The sequence below is a fragment of the Balaenoptera acutorostrata genome, chromosome 4 (assembly GCF_949987535.1).
Source record: "Balaenoptera acutorostrata chromosome 4, mBalAcu1.1, whole genome shotgun sequence".
In the NCBI taxonomy this organism is placed as follows: Eukaryota; Metazoa; Chordata; class Mammalia; order Artiodactyla; family Balaenopteridae; genus Balaenoptera; species Balaenoptera acutorostrata.
In genome coordinates, this window is record NC_080067.1 from 122,460,129 (window position 1) to 122,483,670 (window position 23,542).

At 35.5% G+C, this 23,542-nt stretch overlaps 1 protein-coding gene across 2 annotated transcripts in view; it reads left to right on the forward strand.

The window, feature by feature from the left end:
* Positions 1-23,542, forward strand: part of LOC103019583 (multidrug resistance-associated protein 1-like) — an 83,457-nt gene that overhangs the window by 26,549 nt on the left and 33,366 nt on the right. Inside the window, exons 6-16 of one of the 2 annotated variants that reach the window (XM_007164114.2) lie at positions 3,949-4,203; positions 6,403-6,468; positions 9,428-9,516; positions 9,615-9,642; positions 10,972-11,118; positions 12,834-12,918; positions 13,013-13,079; positions 13,468-13,594; positions 17,416-17,592; positions 20,716-20,883; positions 22,063-22,225. In XM_007164114.2, coding sequence (XP_007164176.1) covers positions 3,949-4,203; positions 6,403-6,468; positions 9,428-9,516; positions 9,615-9,642; positions 10,972-11,118; positions 12,834-12,918; positions 13,013-13,079; positions 13,468-13,594; positions 17,416-17,592; positions 20,716-20,883; positions 22,063-22,225 — 1,372 coding nt within the window. Of the gene's footprint in view, positions 1-3,948; positions 4,204-6,402; positions 6,469-9,427; positions 9,566-9,614; positions 9,643-10,971; positions 11,119-12,833; positions 12,919-13,012; positions 13,080-13,467; positions 13,595-17,415; positions 17,593-20,715; positions 20,884-22,062; positions 22,226-23,542 lie in introns of both variants that reach the window. The other variant, XM_007164113.2, reaches the window with a different exon arrangement.

A 23,542-nucleotide genomic window follows, 5' to 3' on the forward strand; every position in this document is an offset into this window, starting at 1 on the left:
TGCTGTATGTTTTTCTGTCTTCTCATTTTGCTTATCTTACTGTGTTTGGGGTCTCCTTTTCACAGGCTGCAGGTTCGTAGTTCCTGTTGTTTTTGATATCTGTCCCCAGTGGCTAAGGTTGGTTCAGTGGGTTGTGTAGGCTTCCTGGTGGAGGGGACTAGTGCCTGTGTTCTGGTGGATGAGGCTGGATCTTGTCTTTCTGGTGGGCACGTCCCCGTCTGATGGTGTGTTTTGGGGTGTCTGTGGCCTTATTATGATTTTAGGCAGCCTCTCTGCTAATGGATGGGGCTGTGTTCCTGTCTTGCTAGTTGTTTGGCATAGGGTGTCCAGCACTGTAGCTTGCTGGTCGTTGAGTGAAGCTGGGTCTTGATGTTGAGATGGAGATCTCTGAGAGATTTTCGCCATTTGGTATTACGTGGAGCCAGGAGGTCTCTTGTGGACCAGTGTCCTGAAGTTGGCTCTCCCACCTTAGAGGCACAGCCCTGATGCCTGGCTGGAGCACCAAGAGCCTTTCATCCACACAGCTCAGAATAAAAGGGAGAAAAAATAGAAAGAAAGAAAGCAAGAGGATAAAATAAAATAAAATAAAGCTATTATAATAAAAAATAAGAAAAAAATTATTAAGAAAAAATTTATTACGAAAAAAATTTTTAAGTAAAATAAAAAATGCGGACGGACCGAACCCTAGGACAAATGGTGAAAGCAAAGCTATACAGAGAAAATCTCACCCAGAAGCATACACATATACACTCACAAAAAAGGAAAAGGGGAAAAATTAATATATCCTGCTCCCAAAGTCCACCTCCTGAATTTGGGATGATTCGTTGTCTATTTAGGTATTCCACAGATGCAGGGTACATCAAGTTGTTTGTGGAGCTTTAATCCGCTGCTCTTGAGGCTGCTGGGAGAGATTTCCCTTTCTCTTCTTTGTTCGCATAGCTCCCGGGGTTCAGCTTTGGATTTGGACCCGCCTCTGCGTGTAGGTCGCCTGAGGGCATCTGTTCTTCGCTCACACAGGGCGGGGTTAAAGGAGCAGCTACTTCGGGAGCTCTGGCTCACTCAGGCCGTGGGGAGGGAGGTGTATGGATGCGGGGCGAGCCTGCAGCGGCAGAGGCCAGCGGGAAGTTGCAGCAGCCTGAGGCGCGCCGTGCGTTCTCCCGGGGAAGTTGTCCCTGGATCATGGGACCCTGGCAGTGGCGGGCTGCACAGCCTCCTGGGAGGGGCGGTGTGGAGAGTGACCTGTGCTCGCACACAGGCTTCTTGGTGGCGGCAGCAGCAGCCTTAGCGTCTCATGCCCGGCGTCTCATGCCCGTCTCTGGGGTCCGTGCTGATAGCCGCGGCTCGCGCCCGTCTCTGGAGCTCATTTAGGCGGCGCTCTGAATCCCCTCTCCTTGCACCCCGCGAAACAAAGAGGCAAGAAAAAGTCTCTCACCTCTTCGGCAGATCCAGACCTTTTCCCGGACTCCCTCCCGGCCAGCTGTGGCGCACTAGCCCCTTCAGGCTGTGTTCACGCCGCCAACCCCAGTCCTCTCCCCGCGATCCGACCGAAGCCCGAGCCTCAGCTCCCAGCCCCCGCCTGCCCCGGCGGCTGAGCAGACAAGCCTCTCGGGCTGGTGAGTGCTGCTCAGTGCTGAGCCTCTGTGCGGGAGTCTCTCCACTTTTCCCTCCACACCCCTGTTGCTGTGCTCTCCTCCGCGGCTCCGAAGCTTCCCCCCTCTGCCACCCACAGTCTCTGCCCGCGAAGGGGCTTCCTAGTGTGTGGAAACCTTTCCTCCTTCACAGCTCCCTCCCACTGGTGCAGGTCCCATCCCTATTCTTTTGTCTCTGTTATTTCTTTTTTCTTTTGCCCTACCCAGGTACGTGGGGAGTTTCTTGCCTTTTGGGAGGTCTGACGTCTTCTGCCAGCGTTCAGTGGGTGTTCTGTAGGAGCAGTTCCACGTGTAGATGTATTTCTAATGTATCTGTGGGGAGGAAGGTGATCTCCGCGTCTTACTCTTCCACCATCTTGCCCAGCGCCCCCTCAGGCTCCTGATGAAGGTGCCGGGTGCAACATCTCTGCTTGCGGCCCGCGGCTGCCCTCTTGGATTAAGCGTCATGCGTGGCCACTGCACACTGACACCGAGCTTCGGTGCAGGCTCAGCCGTTTCCTTTCTCAGGAGGGACTCTGGTCTGAAGGGCTGGGTGCGAGGCCTCTGCACACTGCCCCCTGGGAGCACGTGAGACTAGACTAAGCACCCAGGAAAAGGGAAGAAAAAAAAGGTTAGACTTTATTGTATTACCCAGTCCCCTTAGAATTGTTAATGGGTTTTGCCGGTGACAGTTGTGCTTTGTGTGTTTTCCAAAAATAGGGTATTTATCTGATTCCTTGGATAATTTGATGATTTTGAATTACTCAGTCTTTTAGTATTTTCATAAATGCTAAGTGTGGTTTATCTTTTCCTTCTAGAAAAGTGGGAGAAAAGAGTTTATATTTGTTTATAATAGTAAGTAGGGGGTGGGTGCTATTAGAGATCAATGGATCTCTCTTAAAAAATGCTATAGTCTTAATGAAATGAGAATAACTGTTCTTGGATTTCCATTGTTTTACTTGGCCACTTTAAATGGTCAGTAACTTATTAAGGGAGTTTACAAAGCTACATTTGGAGGAGGCGTGGATAGAAGCCTAACTATTGTTGTGATTAGTATTTTTTCCTTTTTTTCCTCTTATGGGAGCAGTATTTATTCTGTTTTATCATCAGCACCACTGTGCCCCTTAGAAGGCAGTAGCAGAAATGTAAAGGATTCAACACTGCAGTAGCCATAGAGCTTAGGGGGATCCTGATGCCTTGTGAACCTCCCAGGTCTGTGCATCTACTCCAGGGGCCCCATGACCTCCCACATGCACTGAGCCCCTCGGCTTTAAGCTAGGGAATGTTAGAAGTGTTCCACTGAAGGCCCTGCCTACTTTTTTTCCAGATGGGCTTTTCCTCTGGCTTTGTATTAGTCATTTATTGAATAAATAGATCTTGAGTGCCTCCTGTATACCATTTACTTTTGTTAGATCCAGCTCTCAATCCTGTCTCTCTTTAAATCAATGTGGTGGTAATTCTTTAGAACTTTTGTCATATGAATGGACTTTTGCCTCTTTTCCAGTTTAAATATAAACTTCCACTATTTTTACAGTTATTTATGCTTTTCACTGGGAATTTTAAAAGAGTGGGAAATTAAATAAATGAATTTCTAATATCAGCCTTAGTAAGAAGATACCAGTAATTAACCTTAAGGATATTGAATTCAATATAATATTAAATAACATACACAGAGGGAAAGTGAGAATTCGGCTTTGGAAGAAAAGAAAAGATGTATTTCCAACTGGTTCATGAAGCCTTTTCAATACTCTTATCTCTCTAAATCCCCATGGCCCTCTTACCTATTGTTATACTTATAATCAGCCTGTGTGTAGGACGTTTATGTAGGAGGGGAGTGGACTGAACAATTAGATTATAATCTCTTTAAGAATTAGGACTGTATCATTTAAAAATTAGCATTCATTAGATATTCATTGATTCACTTGTGTACTTTGTATTGATAAAAGTTAGATGGTTTAGCATTATACGCCAGTAAATAGAGAGGAAGCTCAGTGCTAGAAATCTAGAATTGATTTCTTTTGCAGTTTTTCAATTCCACAAATCATAAAGGGTGCTTGGTGAATGTATTTGCTTGGGAATCCAACTGTTACTCTCTACCAATACATAGTAAATTTTAAAACTATGTAATTTGATCAATAATTGTTTTTTCTTCATCTAAAAACATAGCTCTTGATATTATATGATCCAATGCATAAGTAATCATGCATATTTGTCTAAATACATTACAAATTTTTATTTTTAGTTAAGAGTTACCATTGTTTGACTGTAAAGATCCCTCATGATCTACAGAACTCTGAGTATTTTGCTTCTCTTTTTCCAGGCCCTGCTTTTATCTAATGTTTCTAGAAAAAAGTTTTCTACTGGGGAAATTATTAACTTGATGTCAGCAGATGCCCAGCAGCTCATGGACTTGACCGCAAACATCAATCTCCTTTGGTCAGCTCCTTTTCAGATCCTGATGGCCATATCATTCCTTTGGCAAGAACTGGGTCCAGCAGTGTTAGCAGGGGTGGCAGTCCTTGTGTTTGTTATCCCAGTGAATGCTTTAGTTGCAAATAGAATGAAAAAGCTGAAGGTAAGAATGTGATTGCCTCAAGTTACATGTGTCCAACAGAAGTTGAGTTTCCTGACTTGAGTTGATAATAATCATCGAGCTAACTCTCTAAATATGGAAAATAGAGGTTATAAATGGAAATAATCCAAATTTATCATTCATTTATTCAACCAATATTGATTGGGCATCTATCCTGTGCCAGGCAAAGAAAGTACAGCAGTGAGGAGAACTGACAAGTTTCAGCTCTCATTATGCTATTGGGGGAGACAGGCATCAAGCAAGTAAATAAATAGGTATATAGGATAATGCCTGGTGCTAATTTGTGTATGAAGAGAGCTAAATTAGTATAAGGTGATAGAGTAACAAAGGGTGTCATTCCACATGCAGGGGCCAGGACATCCTCAGGAAGGCTATGATATATCTGAAGGGTAGGGTAGAAATCCATGTGGATGTCTGAGAAAAAGATATATCAAGCAAAGGGAATAGTGCACAGCCTAGAGACAGAGGTATGCTTGGTCTCTCTGAAGAAGTGTCAAGGAGGCTAGTGGGCTAAAGTGAGCAAGGAGTGACTGCATGCAGCAAGTGGGCAGTAAATGCTTAATTCAATTAATTTTAATATTCTTCCTTTACATTCAGTCAGTCATTCATCTTACTATCAATATATTTTTGACATCTGCCTTTTGCAATAGAGTGTACACTATGCTCTACTCTAGGAATGGAGGAACAAGACTAGCTCACTGCTCTGAAGGAGACCACACTGTAATGGGAGAGACAGATGGTTTCACCTGTTAAAGTAACAAACAGATGCAGATGTATTGTTTATGACATTTTATTATTTTAAATGGATAAAAGATTAACAGTATCTATGTACTGACATGGAAATGCATCAGTCATTATTAGAGGAAAAGTAAATTAAGAAACACATATGAATATGTTATATGTATATATATATATATATATATATATATATATATGTGTGTGTGTGTAGGTCAGGCATGTGTGTGTGTGTGTGTGTGTGTGTGTGTGTGTATAAGATCCAGTTTTTAAAATGTGACTATACCGATGCACATGGATATGACAGAGGTAAATAAATGAAGACATATAAATATAGATTTAAATGTATTTGTATAAGTATAAAAATAACTTAGAGATAAAGCACCAGTCTTTTAAGAATAGTTGCCTCTAAAGAGAAATTAGATGGAAGAAGGGGAGATTTTTTCACTTATTACTTTAATACATTTAGGTGCTGAAAATTTATACCTTCTTTTATATTTTTCTGAATTTTTCAAATAATTACCAAAAAGATTAGGCTTTAAAGACGAGAAATAGAAAATAACATAAGATTATAAAATAATTACGAATTACTAAACACACTAGTATTTAGAATAACAGGTTTTTCAGTGAATACTTTTAAACTAAGTTTAAAAAATATTCTGGATTTTAAATAATTGTAAGTCAAATTTTTAGGAATGGACTTACATTTTCAGGACCTTAATCTAGAGCCCTAAGACATCCAAAGAGACTCCAATATTATATACAAATATTCCAAACAGAAAATATGCTTTAATCATATGAACAATATTAAGGATATTAACTTGTAAATGTGTACTTTGTTAGATATACAAATACTTATTATTATATATAAAATAATTGTGGCAGTATTATTGGAGGAAACCCTTAAGAAGCAATACCTAAACAATAATAAGTATAAAATAATATAAATATTAAGCATTTGAATAAATGTATAATACTTATATAATGTTTGCAAAAAAAACCAGTATTTGAAAGTATACATTTTAATCACTCTAATTTCCAAAGTACTAATAACACTCAAGATAGTACACTTAAAATATAGAAACCTTTATTTATATATATATATATTATTGATAGAGTTTGGGGAATTTTATCCCATTTTAATAGAATATGGACATTATTTTATCATTCCATTCTAAATAACTATTATATTTTCTACTCTTTTGGAAAACATCCACCTGTTTTTATCCTACTGCTGGCTACTTTTAAGTTTATAATGTCTATTTATAAGTATTTTCTAACATTATCAACAGAATAATATTGGATGAACATTATAAGATGGTTTTATATAAAATATTATATAAAATAGAGGAAATACATTGTATTTTTAAAAATAGCTATGGTCATGTCAATTGAAGTATTACCAACTCTCGTCAAATATACTTTCATTTTCTTTCCCTTACATAGAAAAGCCAAACGAAGAACAAAGACAAACAGATAAAACTGCTCAATGAAATTTTACATGGAATTAAGGTAATATAAAAAAAGCATGCCTTTAATTTAACTATTTAGAATATAGCAATGAGTTAAACAATAAATGAGTTTTTTAGCATTCTCAATATCAAAGTAATGATATAAGTATAATTTTTGAGGGAGTATTTTAGATTTCAGATGTATAGGAATTCTTATTGTTGAAATAACATTTAAATAAAGCCAAATAAAATGCAGGTTTGTTTTTTTTTTGATTCTCAGCCAACAACTAAACACAAATATCCCAAAAGATACAAAATATTACTTGTTTCAAGGGTAGAAGAGATGGGATGAAGCAGGGCAGAGTGACAATACCATTGTCATCAGTGTGAAGGCAGATTTATACAGGGTAAGTGATGAGAAGGCAGGTTTATACGGGGTTCTTTTACTCAGAATAGAAATGATCATACAAACGCTAGTCTATGAAAGGTGTGTTACAGGTTATTTGTTCCCTAGAAAAGCTACCCCCACTCCACACCACTAACATTTTCTCTGTGATAAAATGAGTGAAACCTTGTGAACTTCTGTGTAGAGATCTTCCTCAATTTACAATGGGGCTATATCCTGATAAACCCATCATAAGCTGAAAATATCCTTAAGTCGAAAATGCATTTAATACACCTAACATACTGAATATCATAGCTTAGCCTAGCCTAAACATGCTCAGATCACTTGCATTAGACTACAGTTGGGCAAAATCATCTAACACAGAGCCTATTTTATAATGAAGTGTTGAAAAGTTCATTAATTTATTGAATACTGTACTGAAAGAAACAGAATGGTAGTATGGTTGCAGAATGGTTGCAAGTGTATTGGTTGTTTACCCTCTGGACTGTGTGACTGCCCAGCATCACGACAGAGTATTATACCACATATCACTAACCTGGGAAAAGATCAAAATCCAAAATTGGAGGTGCAGTTTCCATTGAATGAGCATTGCTTTTGCACCATCCTAAAGCGGAAAAATCCTTAATTGAATCATTGTAAATTGGAGACCTTCTGTATGTAATTTCAAATCCTATTGCACTTGGATTATAGCTTACCAGATTTTTCTAAAGCACAAAATTTGCAGAGTTCACATGGAATTTCCTTCTGACATTTAAAACTGCATAGGACATTCCCTCTGTCTGGTGCATCTATCATTAATATACACAGAATAAACCCATTATATGTACCCATTGATTCACCTTAGGATCAATAAATGATATAATGTATTGTGCTGTGTAGAATTTTTACAAAAATACAAATTACTGAAGTGAAAGACATTGTTAGATTGAAGATACCTTGAAAGGAGGCTAATATCCATTTAATCATCTGAACTTTAGAATAGCAATAAGTAACTCTGAAATTTAACTCAGATTATTCAATAGGGTCACACATCCCCAAAGTATATGATCCAGATGCATCTTGCACCTCTTGGTGGGTTAATTGAGAGCCCCTGCATCCATTAGAAAGTAGAGTGATGTATGTTTATAGGTTTTAAGTATTGATATTCATAAAAGGAAATTTGTATTATCAGTAGGACTAGGACAGTGTAGATAAAATAAAAGAAAATTTCCTCAAGATCTAAGTTAAGTTCAAGATTTAAAATAGCAGTCCCAGTAGTAAATACACTAGAATATTGGTAGAGGTCCAAGTGGCAATCAATTAGGATAGTTTAAAGGTGTGAGCAGTTTGCATCCTTGGAGTCTGAAAACAGGTGTCATAGAGCCTCTATTTGATAATGATAATATATTAGCATTTATTGAACATTTTCTATGTGTCATGCACTGTGCCTATCACTTTATATCTGTTTCCTCATATAATTCTTATAAACCTCAAGAAAAAGATTTCTCATCTTCATTTTACAAATAAGGAAACAAAGTATCTGAGCAGGTAAGGGTCATGTCTAAGTTCACAGAGCTGGTGAGAGATTATTAGGGATCTCCAGAGAAGCAGGACTAATAGGATAGATAGATAAATAGATAGATAGATAGATAGATAGATAGATAGATAGATAGATAGATAGATAGATAGATAAAGATTTATTTTAAGGAATTGGCTTATGATTATGGGGGCTGGCAAGTGTGAAATCTGTTGAGCAGCCTGGAAATTCCAGCAAGAGTTGATGTTGCCATCTTGAGTCTGGAGGCAGAATTCCTTCCTTCTCAGGGAACCTCAGTTTTTTCTCTTAAGGTCTTCAGCTGATTGGATGAGGCCAACCCATTTAATGGAAGGTAATCTGCTTTATTTAAAGTCTGATGATTTAAATGTTAATCAGAGCTAAAAATTACCTTCACAGCAACATCTAGACTGGTGTTTAATCAAAGAACTGGGCAACATAACGTAGCCAAATTAACACAGAAAATTAATCATCACAAAGAGACAGAGCTGGAATTTGAATGTAGGTCTATCTCACTCTAAACCGTATGTGGTGAGCCATTGTATGATTCTGCTTCTGCATGTTTTCCATCTCAGAAAATAGTTTACAGTCTCAGAACACCAGTAACCTTTCAGAAAATGGCTTGAAGTCCCAAGACATCAGTTTTCAAGAAATTGGGAGACCAAGGAGAGAAGCTTAGATATTTAGAAATGGGAAGAGAACAGAACTGAGAGTTGGACCAGCAGGAAAATTGACAGGATTAAGCTACATAGAAACTGCTGTGGAGCTCCTGCCAGGAACTGGGATGTTGCCTAAGTCTGGCTCAAGAATAAGCTACTGGTGGGTAAGAGAGACATAAGCCTGGGGAAATGGTGATTTCCTCCCCCGACCCACCCCAAAAAAGCACAATTCAAGGAAGTGTTTTGACTCAGTTGAAAACAGGAGAAATTTTCTTTACTTTATAGGTAACATCTTTTTTTTTCACCTACACAATTATGTGAGTGTGTGTATGTGTTATAGTGTGTGTATTTGTATGTGTGCATGTTTTTATTCCTTCTATGATATTGATTGTCAAATAGTCATTGTCTGACTTCTTTACAGATCCTTAAACTTTATGCATGGGAACCCTCCTATAAAAAGAAGATTATTGAAATTCGAGAACAGGAATTGGAAGTTCAAAAATCAGCTGGGTATCTTGCTGTATTTTCTATGCTGACTTTAACTTGCATTCCATTCTTTGTGAGTGTGTGTATTATTTCTTGTTTTGATTTTCAAATTTGATTTGCAGATTCACCTTCAAATTACCTGGAATTAAGGTGTCCAAAGTGAAATCTTTATCTGAATTTAAATTAAAAAAAATATGCAGTCATTAACCTATGGAGATAAGAGAATGAAAGTTTTAAAGAAGGGGAAAATTTTTTTGGTGCATTCTCATTGGTCTGTATTTTTTATATATAATAAGATTTTACATCTTTGTAAATTTCTTACAGATTGAGCATATGCCATCCTCATTCTTAAAAAATATAACCTGTATTTCAGAGTTCCATTTCAGCTCTAAAATATTTTTATTTTCATGATTAATCCCTTTTAAGCAAGACCCAAAGTCACACTACATAGAGTTGGGAAGGGAAGTTATCTAAACATTTATTGAGTGTTTCTACTGTTTACCAGACAAGTTATATGCATTGCTTTATTTCATTCTTGAAATAATAAGGCATTATTTTTCTCATTTCACAAAAGGAAATGGAAATATTGATAGTTTGGAAACATCCTCAAAGTTATAGAATTAGTATTTGTAGGTGAATTGATATGAACTGAGGTCATTCTCCTTCTGTCACTTCATACAGATATTGGGAATCTCATGCTGTTTAAAGAGTATAAATTGCCTTGAAATATGAAGCAGCAGCTGAAAGCCAAAGGATAAGAAAACTACATATACCTGAAGCATCAATTTTAACCAAAGTTACCACTCTCAGTGGTGATGGGGTCAGGGAACATTCTATATGTCTCCCCTGTTGTTAATTTAAAATATTATTATTTTTTATTCAAACAAGCATGTGGGTATTATGAAAGTAAAAGCAATATTTACATTTGGAATACTTTAGTAGAAATGTCCAAGAAACATTTGTTTAAGACAGTCCTATGTACATGATAAATAGTCAATACATTCTCACGCATAAATGAACTTTTCTGCCTTTTCTAAATGAAACATGAGTAAATATAAGTCTTATCAGTCGTGATTTATTTATGCCTTCCTCAGTTAATACTAAGACACAGAGAAAGTATAATTACTGAATATGAGACAGAAGGTATGCACACATCACTGGAAAAAATTTACATAAAACTTCTCCACTTTGAAAAAAGATGAACTACTATATGTTTTAAATAGGAATAATTACTCTAGTGAAAATACAATGTGTCAAAGAAGGGAACTAGACCACATGTTCATAGGGTGTCATTATCTAAGATACACAATTGTAAGATCTGTACTAAACATTGATTTCATATCCTTCTGCAGTAGTCCTGAATAGTACTGAATTTTGGTAAACAACAACAATACAGGTTATTAAAATTTTCTTTCCTAATTTTGAGTCTCTAACTCATAATTGAATAATTGAAGATAATAACATATCTCTATTTTTAAGGTGTCCCTGGCAACATTTGGCGTCTATTTCTTACTGGACGAAGGCAACATTTTAACAGCCACTAAAGTGTTCACATCTATGTCTTTGTTTAATATTTTGAGGCTTCCTCTGTTTGATTTACCAATGGTGATCTCAGCTGTGGTCCAGGTACATCCAAAGTATCCTTAAACTGAGAATCATTTCTCTACTGAAATCTATGGTTTTGCATATTTCATTTCTTTGTCTTTTTTTTAAATTTCACTTTTTGTAGTTGCTTTACACTGCTTTCAAAATTAACCTCCCTGAATTAATGAGCAATAGAGAACATTATAGAATGGAAGGAATCATGTCTTCTTTGCCTGTGCTTCTCTTCTATAAAAATGACTTTTAAGCGTCTTTTCAATAGAAAGTCAATTGACTTTCTTTTCAAGTCAATTGAAAATGACTTTTCAATATGTGATACTGTTTTCTTTGCTAATTTGGTGTTTGACACTATGTCATTAAAGGGTTCACTTTCTGTTTTCAGTTGAAAAATTTTTAACTAGGTGCTTTGCACAGAGCTGGATCTGAATTTTCCCAGGGTTCAGCAGCATTTCATCTGTACTGAATGAATAAACCAGGGAGAAAAGTGCATTGATAATATCAGTCTGCCAACAAACCTTGTATGAGGTATCTGGTTCAGCCTGCTTTTATTGTAATCTCCAATTGCTAGAGGCTCTTTAGATGCTATAATGAGTAGAAGGAGGCTAAAACCACAGGGAATCCAAAGAACTGAGTTCCTTCATCCCTTTGCCCTGAGATTTTCTCAGTTAAATTTTTTTGATATCAGGTTTGGGCATTCCCCCATCAAATCCTTTCCAAGTCTGGGTTCATAAACAAAGGGAATCTTTGCTTATTGGAACCAGCTCTTTGATCTAAGAACTTTGCCTTTTAATTTTTTAATTATTTAAATGAAGAGTAACATACTTCTATAGTAAATACCAATTAAGCTATTTTTGTTACATAATACCATTTTTATGTTATTTTACTAATAATAACCAACAGAGGGCGTAGAAGTACTATTGTGATGCTTTTAACACTTGTTTCACAGCACACTTCTCTTAAAGAAAATGTCATTCTTAGAGTAACAGTTTTGTTTTGCTTTTGAAATTAGAATCTAGCTAAAGGTCTGGTATGGCAAAGTGTTTTCCAACTCCTAGTGGTATGCTACTACTGTAACTAAACAAATAAGGAGAACAATTGTCAAAAAAAAAAAAAAAAAAGAAAAGAAAAGAGAAGAAAAAGAAAAAGAACCAGCTCTGCATACTGATATGACACACTTGGTAAACAAAACCACAGCCCAATTACATCTTATCCATTAACAATAGACATTTCCTAGCATAAAGTGAATAAAAATATACTAGAGGTTTCATGCAAGTCAGTTTCAGGGGGAAAAATGATTATTTATCATAACTGTAGCTAAATATTTTACAGGTATTTTACTATAACTAAATGTTACTATTGCCAAAACAATCACTTTATTTATTCTCAGAAGCAGAATTCATTCAACCATCCTGAAGTTGCTTTTAAAAACTAATTTTTCTATAATTATTAATCAGTTATTATGTCTTTACTAGAATGTTAAGGAGGAATTTTGGTTTCTTCTTCTCATGCTTTCCTGCATATATGATATTTGTTTTGATCTTTGATCCTTGAAACTGTTCTTTTTCTTTATGGATGGACTTGTTTATAAGCATTAAAACAATGCAAACTATGCTTGCTGAATATTTGTATCAATATATTTGCATCAAAAAATTTTAATCATACTGTAAATCACAATAAATGCTTTTCAGTTTAACTTGTGCTTGAAACCCAAAAAATTTCATTTGCATTTATTTTGATAGACAAGGATAGCATTGGTTCGTTTGGAAGACTTTCTCAACACTGAGGACTTTCATCCTCAAAGTATAGAAACAAAGTACATAGGAGGTCAGCAATTCCTGTTTGTATTCAATATTTATTTGACTTCGAGGCTGAAGACAATTGATTCTAAGATATATTTGTATTTATTTTTTCTTCCTAGATCATGCCATTGGTTTTACAAATGCTTCCTTTTCCTGGGATAAAACAGGGATTCCAATATTAAAAGAGTAAGTCATGGTTTGGGGAAAATTAAAAACAAAAAAATTTTAGCATTGAATTCTATAATGTTCCATGTTTTTATTTTTTACAGTTTTTAAGCAGAAGATGAATCTATTGGAATTTACAAGATTTTTTTTAAACCTCTCAGTGCACATTTCATTTTTATGGTTGTTTTACTCTCTTTTTTCCCTTTTCATTTCCTCTATTTCCTCTGCAGCATTTGTTGTTGCATTTTGGAATTTGGGTGTTTGTAGAATAATGTAGGACAATGTGAATAGCAGCAATTTCAGGGATGATACCCAGTGCAGTGATACAGTGACTTGTCTAGGAATATACATTAAAAACAATTATAACAAGAACTTCTTATGTCATCTCTCTCCTTTTCTTGTCATGCAGCTTAAACATAAAGATTCCAGAAGGAGCTTTAGTGGCTGTTATAGGGCAAGTTGGGTCTGGAAAATCATCTCTGCTTTCTGCCGTTCTAGGGGAAATGGAGAAACTTAAAGGAGTAGTCCAAAGAAAGGTAAAGTCAACAATGCATTCTTTTCACATCTCCTAGTGTAATAGGCTACAGCCAGCACATCATTAGTGTCAATAAGAATTTATCAAATTGAATTGAAGATGCAAGTATTTAATGAGCATTTCTAGGTTGTAACAAACATTTAAATTTCCACAGAAATTGATTAACTATGGATGGCTTAGTAAGAGCATTCTGTCCTCCAAGTACTTCAGCAAATCATTTAGGAATGCTTATGGTAATTGTTTGATGATATTAACTAAATTGCAACCAATTATAGAAAAACGAATGTGATTTATAATGTAATTTGATTAGGTTTCTAATTATCATTCACTGAAATGTTTCCTAAGTAATTATGGCAGTTCCATTTCTAAGAAATCTTGTAGTTGCTCATGAGAAGGACCTTTGACCTAGAAAGACCTCAGGAAAATAATAATATTAATAACTTACATTTAAATTTAAGCCTTTGGACTAAGGAGAGGTCTACTCCGAGCCATTTGTTTTATTCTTAAAGGTCAGTGGGAATAAGAATTCAAGAAGTTCTTCATCAGCTTTTTCTTCTTTGAAATACTAGACTATCTAATGAGTTTTTCCTTAGACCTAACTAACTCTTAGGTAAAATACTACCTATTCACTCCTCTCACATCCGACAAGATGGAGAAGCTCTATGGATCTGAAACCAGTGTCTTCACAGTTTTTCTCTCGAGGAAAAATCAACTCCAAATCTTTTTATTTTTTGTTCATAATATATCTTTCCTCATGTCTTTATATCTTTCCTGACTCCAGTTCTTTCGTGATTATTTATTTCTCTCTCAGCATTGCTATTTCTTAGTTTGGAATCAAGTATGATTTTTAGGACTTTTTCTGATAAGATTACACTTAATGAATATCGCTACTTTTTAACTTTAAGTACCCTATCTTTGTCTCCTTATGCTCTTCCTAATGATTACAATCAGCCATTTGTCTGTCGATCAAGATGACTATAACTTTTCCTAGGCCAGTAAGTATCCTTTAGAAATATAATGCTTGTCATGTTGATTTTATTATCGTTCAGTTTCTTTGGCTAATTTCACAAAGCAATTATTGAGCACATACTATGTGCCTAGCACTTAGTACCAGGGAAATAAACATGAATAGGATATGCTACTCTTCTTACAGAGTTCATAGTCTAGTGAGGGAGATACTAAGATCAATTACAACAAGTATTTAAATTAGATTTTTAAAATGAAACAGTATAAAAACAACAAATTCTGCTTTAAAGAGAAAAATAATCAGAAAGTTGGTAGCCTTTTATTTAATCTTGAAAAATAATTAGGAGTTTATCAAGATAAAAACAGTATCAATTCTAGGTTTCACCTGATGCATAAATGATAATAATAAGCTTGACAGGTTAAGGAGTAGATTGAATAAGATAATGTGCAAAGACCTAGACTAGTTCTTGGCATAGAGTCAGCTGGCTCCCTATGAATTTTTAGGGTTATTGTTATCTTCATTATGATTGTTGGGGTACTCATGGTAAGATTTAAAGATTATTTCTGATACCTTTGAGAATTCGTAATTAAGAAAGTGTTCATGGTGATAATAGAAACCATAACATTGCTATTACTAATCATAAAGCAGAGAGGACATACTTTGTTTATGTTAAGCTAGGGTTGTCAAAGACAAACAATATTATCTGTCTGTGTAATTGGCCACATTGTTCTTTAGGAAGCTTGTTGGTCTGGATCAGTGGAGGATTTGAGGTACCACACCCTGAATTATTTCTGAAAACATTTTTAATCCTAAATATATGTGTCATCCTGATTATATCTAATTTAGTAGTAATAATCATAATGATGGCATGGCCAACTTAACATTTAGTATTTATAAGGTGATCTTGTTTACATCTTTCTGTTTCTCAAGGTTTCACATGAGCACTTTTTTGAGGCATATCATTCCAATGTTCAAATTCTAAGATCTCCTATTCTCAGTTTCTAAGGCTTACATCAGACATCATTCATGCAGAGTATCCAGTATTCAGTGTTCTTTGATAAAACATCAGAGATTTAGAGTCTATTTTTGAATTAGCAAAACTTCTATTGTAGTTTTATTATTAAGAATGAAATGAAACAAAAACACTTTCATTTGTTTGTGAGATGCAATTGATAATTATAATGATAATAAAAGGAAAAATTTACATCTCTGTGAAAATTGATCAACTTTTTTTCAGCTGCTGTCATACCAGAACATCAAGTCCACACCTCTCAATGTAGTATTTAGTTCCTGTTTTATATTATATACCACTTTTCCCTATTCTGCAATCTTTTCTCTTGTGTTCTTCACCCTCTGTTCCCCTAATCTTGACTAATGTATATCAAGCATTCAGAACTTCTATCACCCGAGGACAGATTTAATATACTATTCTAATCAAAGGTTATTCACTAAGTGAGGCAATTCAAGAGCAATTACTTTTGTGTTCAAGATCAAGTCAGATCAGAATTATATTGTTTTGGCTCAAAAGCCATTCTATGTCTTACATGCTCAACAAGGAGGAATTAAAAGTTAATCTTTGATCTTCAAAATAGTTGGTAGAAATCAAAAGACTGGTAGTTACACACAGGTCTACATCAGAAAGTACTTTAAATGTGTGGTATTGTTACAGAGTGCATAATATTCAAAATACTCAAATCAATGTTTGGATAGAGTCCGTGGGGCAGATTGAAATGTGCGTGAGTCTAGTTCAAATACTGGGAGTCCTTTAGAAGACAAGGGCTAGTTAAAAGGATATTTTATGTAGCAGAGTCATAGTCAAGAATAATGTCAAGACATAAAGTTATCAAGAAATGAATTTAAGAGCAGTGAGTATGTGGAAGAGAGAGATGTGCTGCCCAGACTCCCCCTTCTAGGAAGGGCTTGCCACCCAGCCTTGGGAGTACATATAGCACATCAGCACCTTCATGCTGGCCTCCTGGGGTCCCACTCTGAAAGGCCAGGCCAGTTCAGCCTAACAGAGAATGACTCTGATGGGTGATGCACCTCCACAGCTCTCTGGAGGGTTGACCAAATCTTTGTTGGATCTGGATTGCTGTGTGACTTCCTGCTCTACCCAATCCTCCTTCTTCCTTTTCTTTCCTAAGAATTGATCCCAACTAAACAACTTGCACCCCAAATTCAATGTTATGGGCTGAATTGTGTTCCCCCCAAATTCATATGTTGAAGTACTAACCCACAGTACCTGAGAATGTGACTGTATTTGGAGATAAGGTCTTTAAGGAGGTAATAAGTTAAAATAAGGTCAGTAGGGTGGGCCCTAATCCAATATGGCTGATATCTCTATGACAAGAAGAAATTAGGACACACACACAAAGGGAAGGCCATGTGAAGACTCAGGAGAAGAAAGCCATCTACAAGCTACGGAGACAGGCCTCAGGAGAAGCCAACCCTGCCAACACCTTGATCTCACACTTGTGAGAAAAGAAATTTCTATTGTTTAAGCAACCCAGTTCATGGTACCTTGTTAGGGTCGGTAGAGCTGACTAATAAACTCAGTGTCTGCTTCCAGAAAATCCCACCAGACAGGTAACTTTGATAGACACTAGAGTGAAAGTAAATAAAAGGCACAAAGTAACTCATTTGAAGGGGCCTCTGATAAAAATACATAAGATTAAAACAGGATATAAGATTAAAATATAAATAGAATATATTTACACTTAAGAAATAATCTAAATATTTTTAAATTCAATTTAAAGAAGGCAAAACCATGGACTAAATATGTTCCTTTAACGTGGTGCATGCAAGTTCTCCTTTTCCCTTGTTAAGAGTATTTCTTTTATTTATTTCTTTTTTAGGGCTCTGTGGCTTATGTTTCCCAGCAGGCTTGGATTCAGAATTGCATTCTGCAAGAAAACATTCTCTTTGGCTCTGTCATGCAGAAGCAGCTTTATGAGCGAGTTTTGGAAGCCTGTGCTCTCCTTCCCGATTTGGAGCAGTTACCAAATGGAGATCAAACTGAGATTGGAGAAAGAGTAAGGAAAATATATTTTATCTTATGCAGGAATAACATTCCATTCAGCTGTGCTAATAAAATATTTATAACCTTCTTACTGAGGTCTTGAAGAGCTATACAACTATAATTTTAAAAAGTCATTGTAGAATTCCTATGAAAGAGATGGCCATATTAAGGATGAATAATTATTTATTATTGACTATTTGGAAAACAGATTAAAAATCAGCAGGAAATTCTGTTGTTAGTATCCAAATGGGGGAATGAAAGCCCACCAAGTGGATCATCAATGCTTTGCCTTAGTTGCTGGCATAATGCTGTTCACTATCTAATGAGGGAATAATAGTTTTGTTTCTTGCTGAAGCTCTTGTGCACAAAGTCAAGCCTAGGACAGTAGCAACAGAGCCCCAGTCTCCAGTGGTGGCACCAAGGCCAGGTTCCAGCGAGGCTCTGAGATGATGCTGTTTGAATGTACCTGTTCTATACTTACACCTGCCTGCTTAAGAGGAACTTGTTTCCCAGGCATCGTATTCTTTGTTCTATTTTATTTTCATCGCATTAATGAATAGTCATTATGCTGCCCAGTGGTTTGGAGTTAAAAATAAAGCAAAACAAAACAAGATGTCATGAGCCAAAGTATGAAGCCCGAGAGATGATCCCCAACCCATGACTAAAATCTCCACTAATTAAACATGAATGCAAAAGCAGCCTCTGCCTACGATTCATGTGTACTATGAAGATAAGTAAATAATCCTTAGTGCTTTGAATTTCTGAGAAGAGAGTTAGCATAACATTGTTAGGCGTTTTTACCCCGGCTTCAAGTTATTTAATTGTCTTGTTATATAAATTGAAAACTATAGAACAAAACTATAGAAAGGGGAAATATTTAAAATCGAGGGTGTACATTTTGCTGTACATCTGAAACTAACACAACATTGTAAATCAACTATATTTCAATAAAAATTAAAAAAAATAAAACCTAGGATGAGGCAAATTTTACCTTTAACTAGACTTACATTGGTTTCATTCATAGCCTGTTACTTTGCAGATGTATTTTCTCAAAGTGTTAAATTGATTTAATTTTTTTGCAACCTCTGTGTTTTTTCTGGAATCTTCACTATCCCTCGGCAAAATGGCACCATAGCTAGAATTATGCAGACATGTGACTTCTTCAAACTTGTTAATACATATCAAACATTATGCTGATAAAGCCAATCTCTAATAAAATGAAATAGCTAAGTATGTAACTAAAAAATTAAAGGGGGAAAAATTCAAAATGTGAAGTATAGATTTAATATAGTCATTAAATGTTATTGCTACTTATAATTTCTGCTTTTTATATTTTTAAATTAAATTTCTCCCAATCTGATGATGTACTTTAAAATAAACATATAATTGAATATTTCAAAAAGAAATCTGTTTACAGCTGTTTATGAGACAACCAAGATAATGAATGTAGAATTTTCCTCACTTTTATTCATCTTTTTCTTTGGCATTCTTCCACTGAACACAAATAGTTATTAATCTATTATATGCCCTTATTCTGCAATGGGGTATATAAGGGTGAGCAAAAGAGCTATCAATCACCCAGTCTTCAAGGGACTGCAATCAACTGGATATCTGCCAGTGATATTATCAATTGTCTTTACCAGTATTTATTTGGACACTATGTGCTGGGAATGCAAGGATAAACTAGGCAGGAGCTCACAGGAGGGTGAGACCCGGACATGGGTATTGTCATTTCTAGCAATGGGTGAGTAAACAGGACACTGCAAGACAAGAAGGGAAGGAATGAATCACTTTACTTGGAACTCTGGGTAGAAGATTGATTTCAAAGAGGACTTAGAGTGAGTATCTTTTGAGTTGAAAAGGGAGGATATGGGCACCCAAGCAGAGTGTATAGGCTCTGCCCAGATATGAAAAGGCAGGCTAGTCTGCTTGTAGGTCACAGTCACTTGAGAAGGCAGCATTGGGTGAGTGGTTGAAAGATGAGTTAATACCAGAATATAAGTATCTTAGGTTTCTACTAAGGAATTTGCTGATGCTCATGGATGATGGGAAGAGAGAGATATGGGCGTACAAGATTTTTAAGCAAGATGATAACATAATTACAAGATACATTATGACAAGTCAGAGGATGGATTGGAGAGAGGGGTGATTGGATGATAATAGCTAATGTTGATTGTGTCTGTATTCGGTATTGGCTTTGTCCTAAATATTTTACACTCAGTAAATGCTCATGACAAGCCCATGAGTTGGGGGCTGTTATAATCACACACACACACACACACACACACACATATATACGTATCGTATTACTTTGTATATATTTTTTTCACTCCTGGCTCCCCTGCTAAAATGTGACCTCCTCATGACAGAGGCTCAGCTTCATTTATCTTTAAATCCCAAGTGCTAGCACAGCACCCAGAATATAGGAGATATTTGTGAATAGTAGGAGGATGAGAAAGGCAAAGAAGCAATGACATTTTACAATTATAGGGCACTGGCTAAGTTCTGTGCTGCATGGAGAGCTTTTAAACCAGATCTGTAAACACTAAATATAAAATAAATCAAGTAAATTGGGCCTGGCCCCATAATTCTCCATACATGGCTGTACATGTCGACTTTAATTCTCACACAGAGTGATGTATATTCCTTATTCTTGCTTCTTAGAGTTGTACTTTTGCCAACAAGACTTGTACTAATCTTTCTACGGAAGAAAATAGGACATGTTGATTGCTGCTTTGGTAATTTAGCTATTATTCTCAGTCTCCTATGTGTCAATTTAAAAATGATCACCAGTGTCAGTACACGGCTGGCAGCCAAAAGTTTTCTTTAATGTTCCACAGGCACAACTTTTCAGAGTTAGGGAACTGGAAATTCTTTTCTCCATAACTGTTAGTATCTACTTTTGAAAGCAAGCAATTAAGAGAAAGCAGATATATCTGTTAATTTGCACAAATTAGCGGTACTAGGAAATAGAGGCTTTTGGAATTTTAGGATAAAGAAAGGTTGGAGTGTTAACCCTGAATTATTACCTATCCCTGCTACAGAAGAGAATTTGGACATAACTCTATGTGCTTTGAGATTTACACATTTTTCCTCTGGTTTTGTTTTGTTCTTTTTTCTCCTGCTTCATTTTCAGGGTGTGAATATAAGTGGGGGTCAGAGGCATCGAGTCAGTCTGGCCAGAGCTGTCTATAGTGGGGCAGACATCTACCTCCTGGATGATCCCTTGTCTGCAGTTGATGTTCATGTTGGAAAGCAACTTTTTGAAAAAGTGATTGGGTCGTCTGGCATGTTGAAAAACAAGGTAGCCATAGCCTCACGTTTGCTTTAGTGAGGGAAGGAGAGGATAATCTATGTAGCATTGTGCCCAAAATTCTAATATTTTGTTTATTTGTTGAAGCAGAGTAGTTAAATTTCACATAAAGAATGAGATGTTATATTACTCTTTTACAGACACACTTTAATGAATGTTTTAAAATTTTTTACAAGTTTACTGTGACCACAACTTATGTGATTATTACCTCATTGACTAATACCATATTCGAAGGTGGTTTACATGCCAAAATGAGTTGTTTTTAGCTTAGGTGACTTTTTTGAAAAGTGGTATTTTGATGCATAGTACTTTTATAAAAAATAGTATTACTTTATTATTTATTACTTAAAATTTGGTATTATTAATCTAGCATTCATAACAATTCAGTTGTTTTGTGAAGGAACCAAGAAGAAAGGAATTAATATTTACCAAGTGCATACTATGTTTGACACTAAATTAGTTCATTTAGTTCTTATAGCAAGTCTCTGAGATAGGCATTATCGTTATTCCTATTTTATACATGAAGAAACTCAGGGCTTATAATGACTTGATGTAGCTTGCTTAATTTAAGAGCCACAGAGATTTTTAAAAGCCTGTCTGACCACAAAATCACACTCATCCATTCACAATATGTGTTTACAGATTTATTAATATAGAGAATTCTGGAAAAATTAAATAAATGTATAAAATAATAAAATAGATATTTAAGTAAAGAATAGACAGATGTCTTTACTTATTGAAATGAAACCAAGATAAATCTTCTCATTCAATTTTATGTATATGTATACAATAATATGGAAAGATTTAAAAATAAAGACTTGAATCAAACATGTTTTTGTAATGCTATAGGACCTTAGAAAAAGGAAGCAAGAATGACAGTTATAAGATTGTTTTTAATTTGCTGTAAATTTGATTCATTTTTAATGAATGAAGAATACCTGAACTAATGGGTTAAAAACATTTGCTGACTTTTTTTTTCTTTTTTTTCTTTTGTCTAGCAGTGCATCATCATTCATTGTGAAATATATTTATATATGCTGCCTTAAACTGGCACCTACCAAGAATTATACTCTAAAATAGTAAAGACAAAAAATAATGATTGCAGCTCTCTTTAAAATGGCTTATTTTTGCCATCTTTTGTAACCCAGGGAATAAAATACTCTTTTGCAGACTCGAATTTTAGTGACACACAACCTCACACTTCTACCCCTGATGGATCTTATTGTTGTAATGGAAAGTGGCAGAGTAGCACAAATGGGAACATACCAGGAACTTCTGTCTAAAACCAAAAATCTCACGAATTTGCTTCAGGCCTTCAGTGAACAAGGAAAAGGTGAGGACACAGTGAAAAATAAACCTAAGATACAGTGTGCTTACCCATTTTGAAAGCTCATTAATTGCCTGATTTCTTACTATGCGTTTTTCTTCATTCATGCTACTTAAGTCAGGAACTGGGTGTCTTCCTTTCTCTAGAAAAGAAACAAACACGTTGGGACACATCAGCTAAAAAATCAACCTTGTTTATGATTTTTAAGCAAAATGTTATGCCCCAGGGTCAGTTTGTTCATTTATGAAATAAGAGATTAGATGATTTATAAGCTCTGTTGCAGGTTTAGAATATAATGGGTCTAAACGTTCTACTTTCTTTGAAATTAAATCCATGTCAAATAAATAATAAATATTTAAAACATACTACTGCATGTTGTGGGAGAGAAACAAAAGAAAAGAAAATCTGAAGAATGACAAAGGAGAATGATATTTGTCTAACTTTTACAAAATAATAACTGAGTTTATTTACTACTAATTTTTGTTACTATAGTCCTAGTATTTTAAATTAAGATTCATAGATATTTGTGTAAATGAAGTGGTTTGATCTTTATCTAATTAGGACATAAGGATGTTTGAAATCTAGTATTAGTTTAATTTTCCAGAGATCAGTCATTTTCCAACTCTGAAAGTTGGATGTACCATTATCTTTTTCCAGCTATAGATGTTTTCTCACGTGTACCACCATCATGATCCTTGTTCTATACCTTTCCAGAACACCACTGAGAGATGGCTGTAAAACCAGTGAACTATTTCATAATTGCAGGCTAAAAGAAGACATATAGAGTTATTCTTAGTATTTCCTACATGAACTGGTATCTATTCATTCACTTTACACTTTACCTGGATATAAAAGTCAGAAAGATATGAAACCAGTTTATAACGAGATCAGTGCAATTTAATATTTTAATGCCATGAAATCAAAAAGCAGAGCCATTTTGCTGATGTGTTTCTCTAAGCTAATACACATTAGGTATGCACTACTATTTTTTTTATTCCTTGTTTATACTCCTTTCTCAAATTTAAACATTCTATATGTACATGCATTGAGAAATACCTGATCCATTGTCAGGTGGCTGTGATCATTCTTAATAAAAGAAGCACCTTGTCTTTTCTTAATGGCTAGAAGTTTTGGAAATGAGCCCTTACCTATTTGGTCAGGCTAAGTAATAATTTATATTTAGTGTGTAGGAAAGATATATGTATGAGTGTCTCTGAGGGCTGCAATGAGGATGTGGTCTGTCATTTTCTCTATCCCCAGCACTTAGGTAGCCTCATGTTAGGCAAATAACAGGTACTCAGTAGCTGTTTGTTAAACAGATGA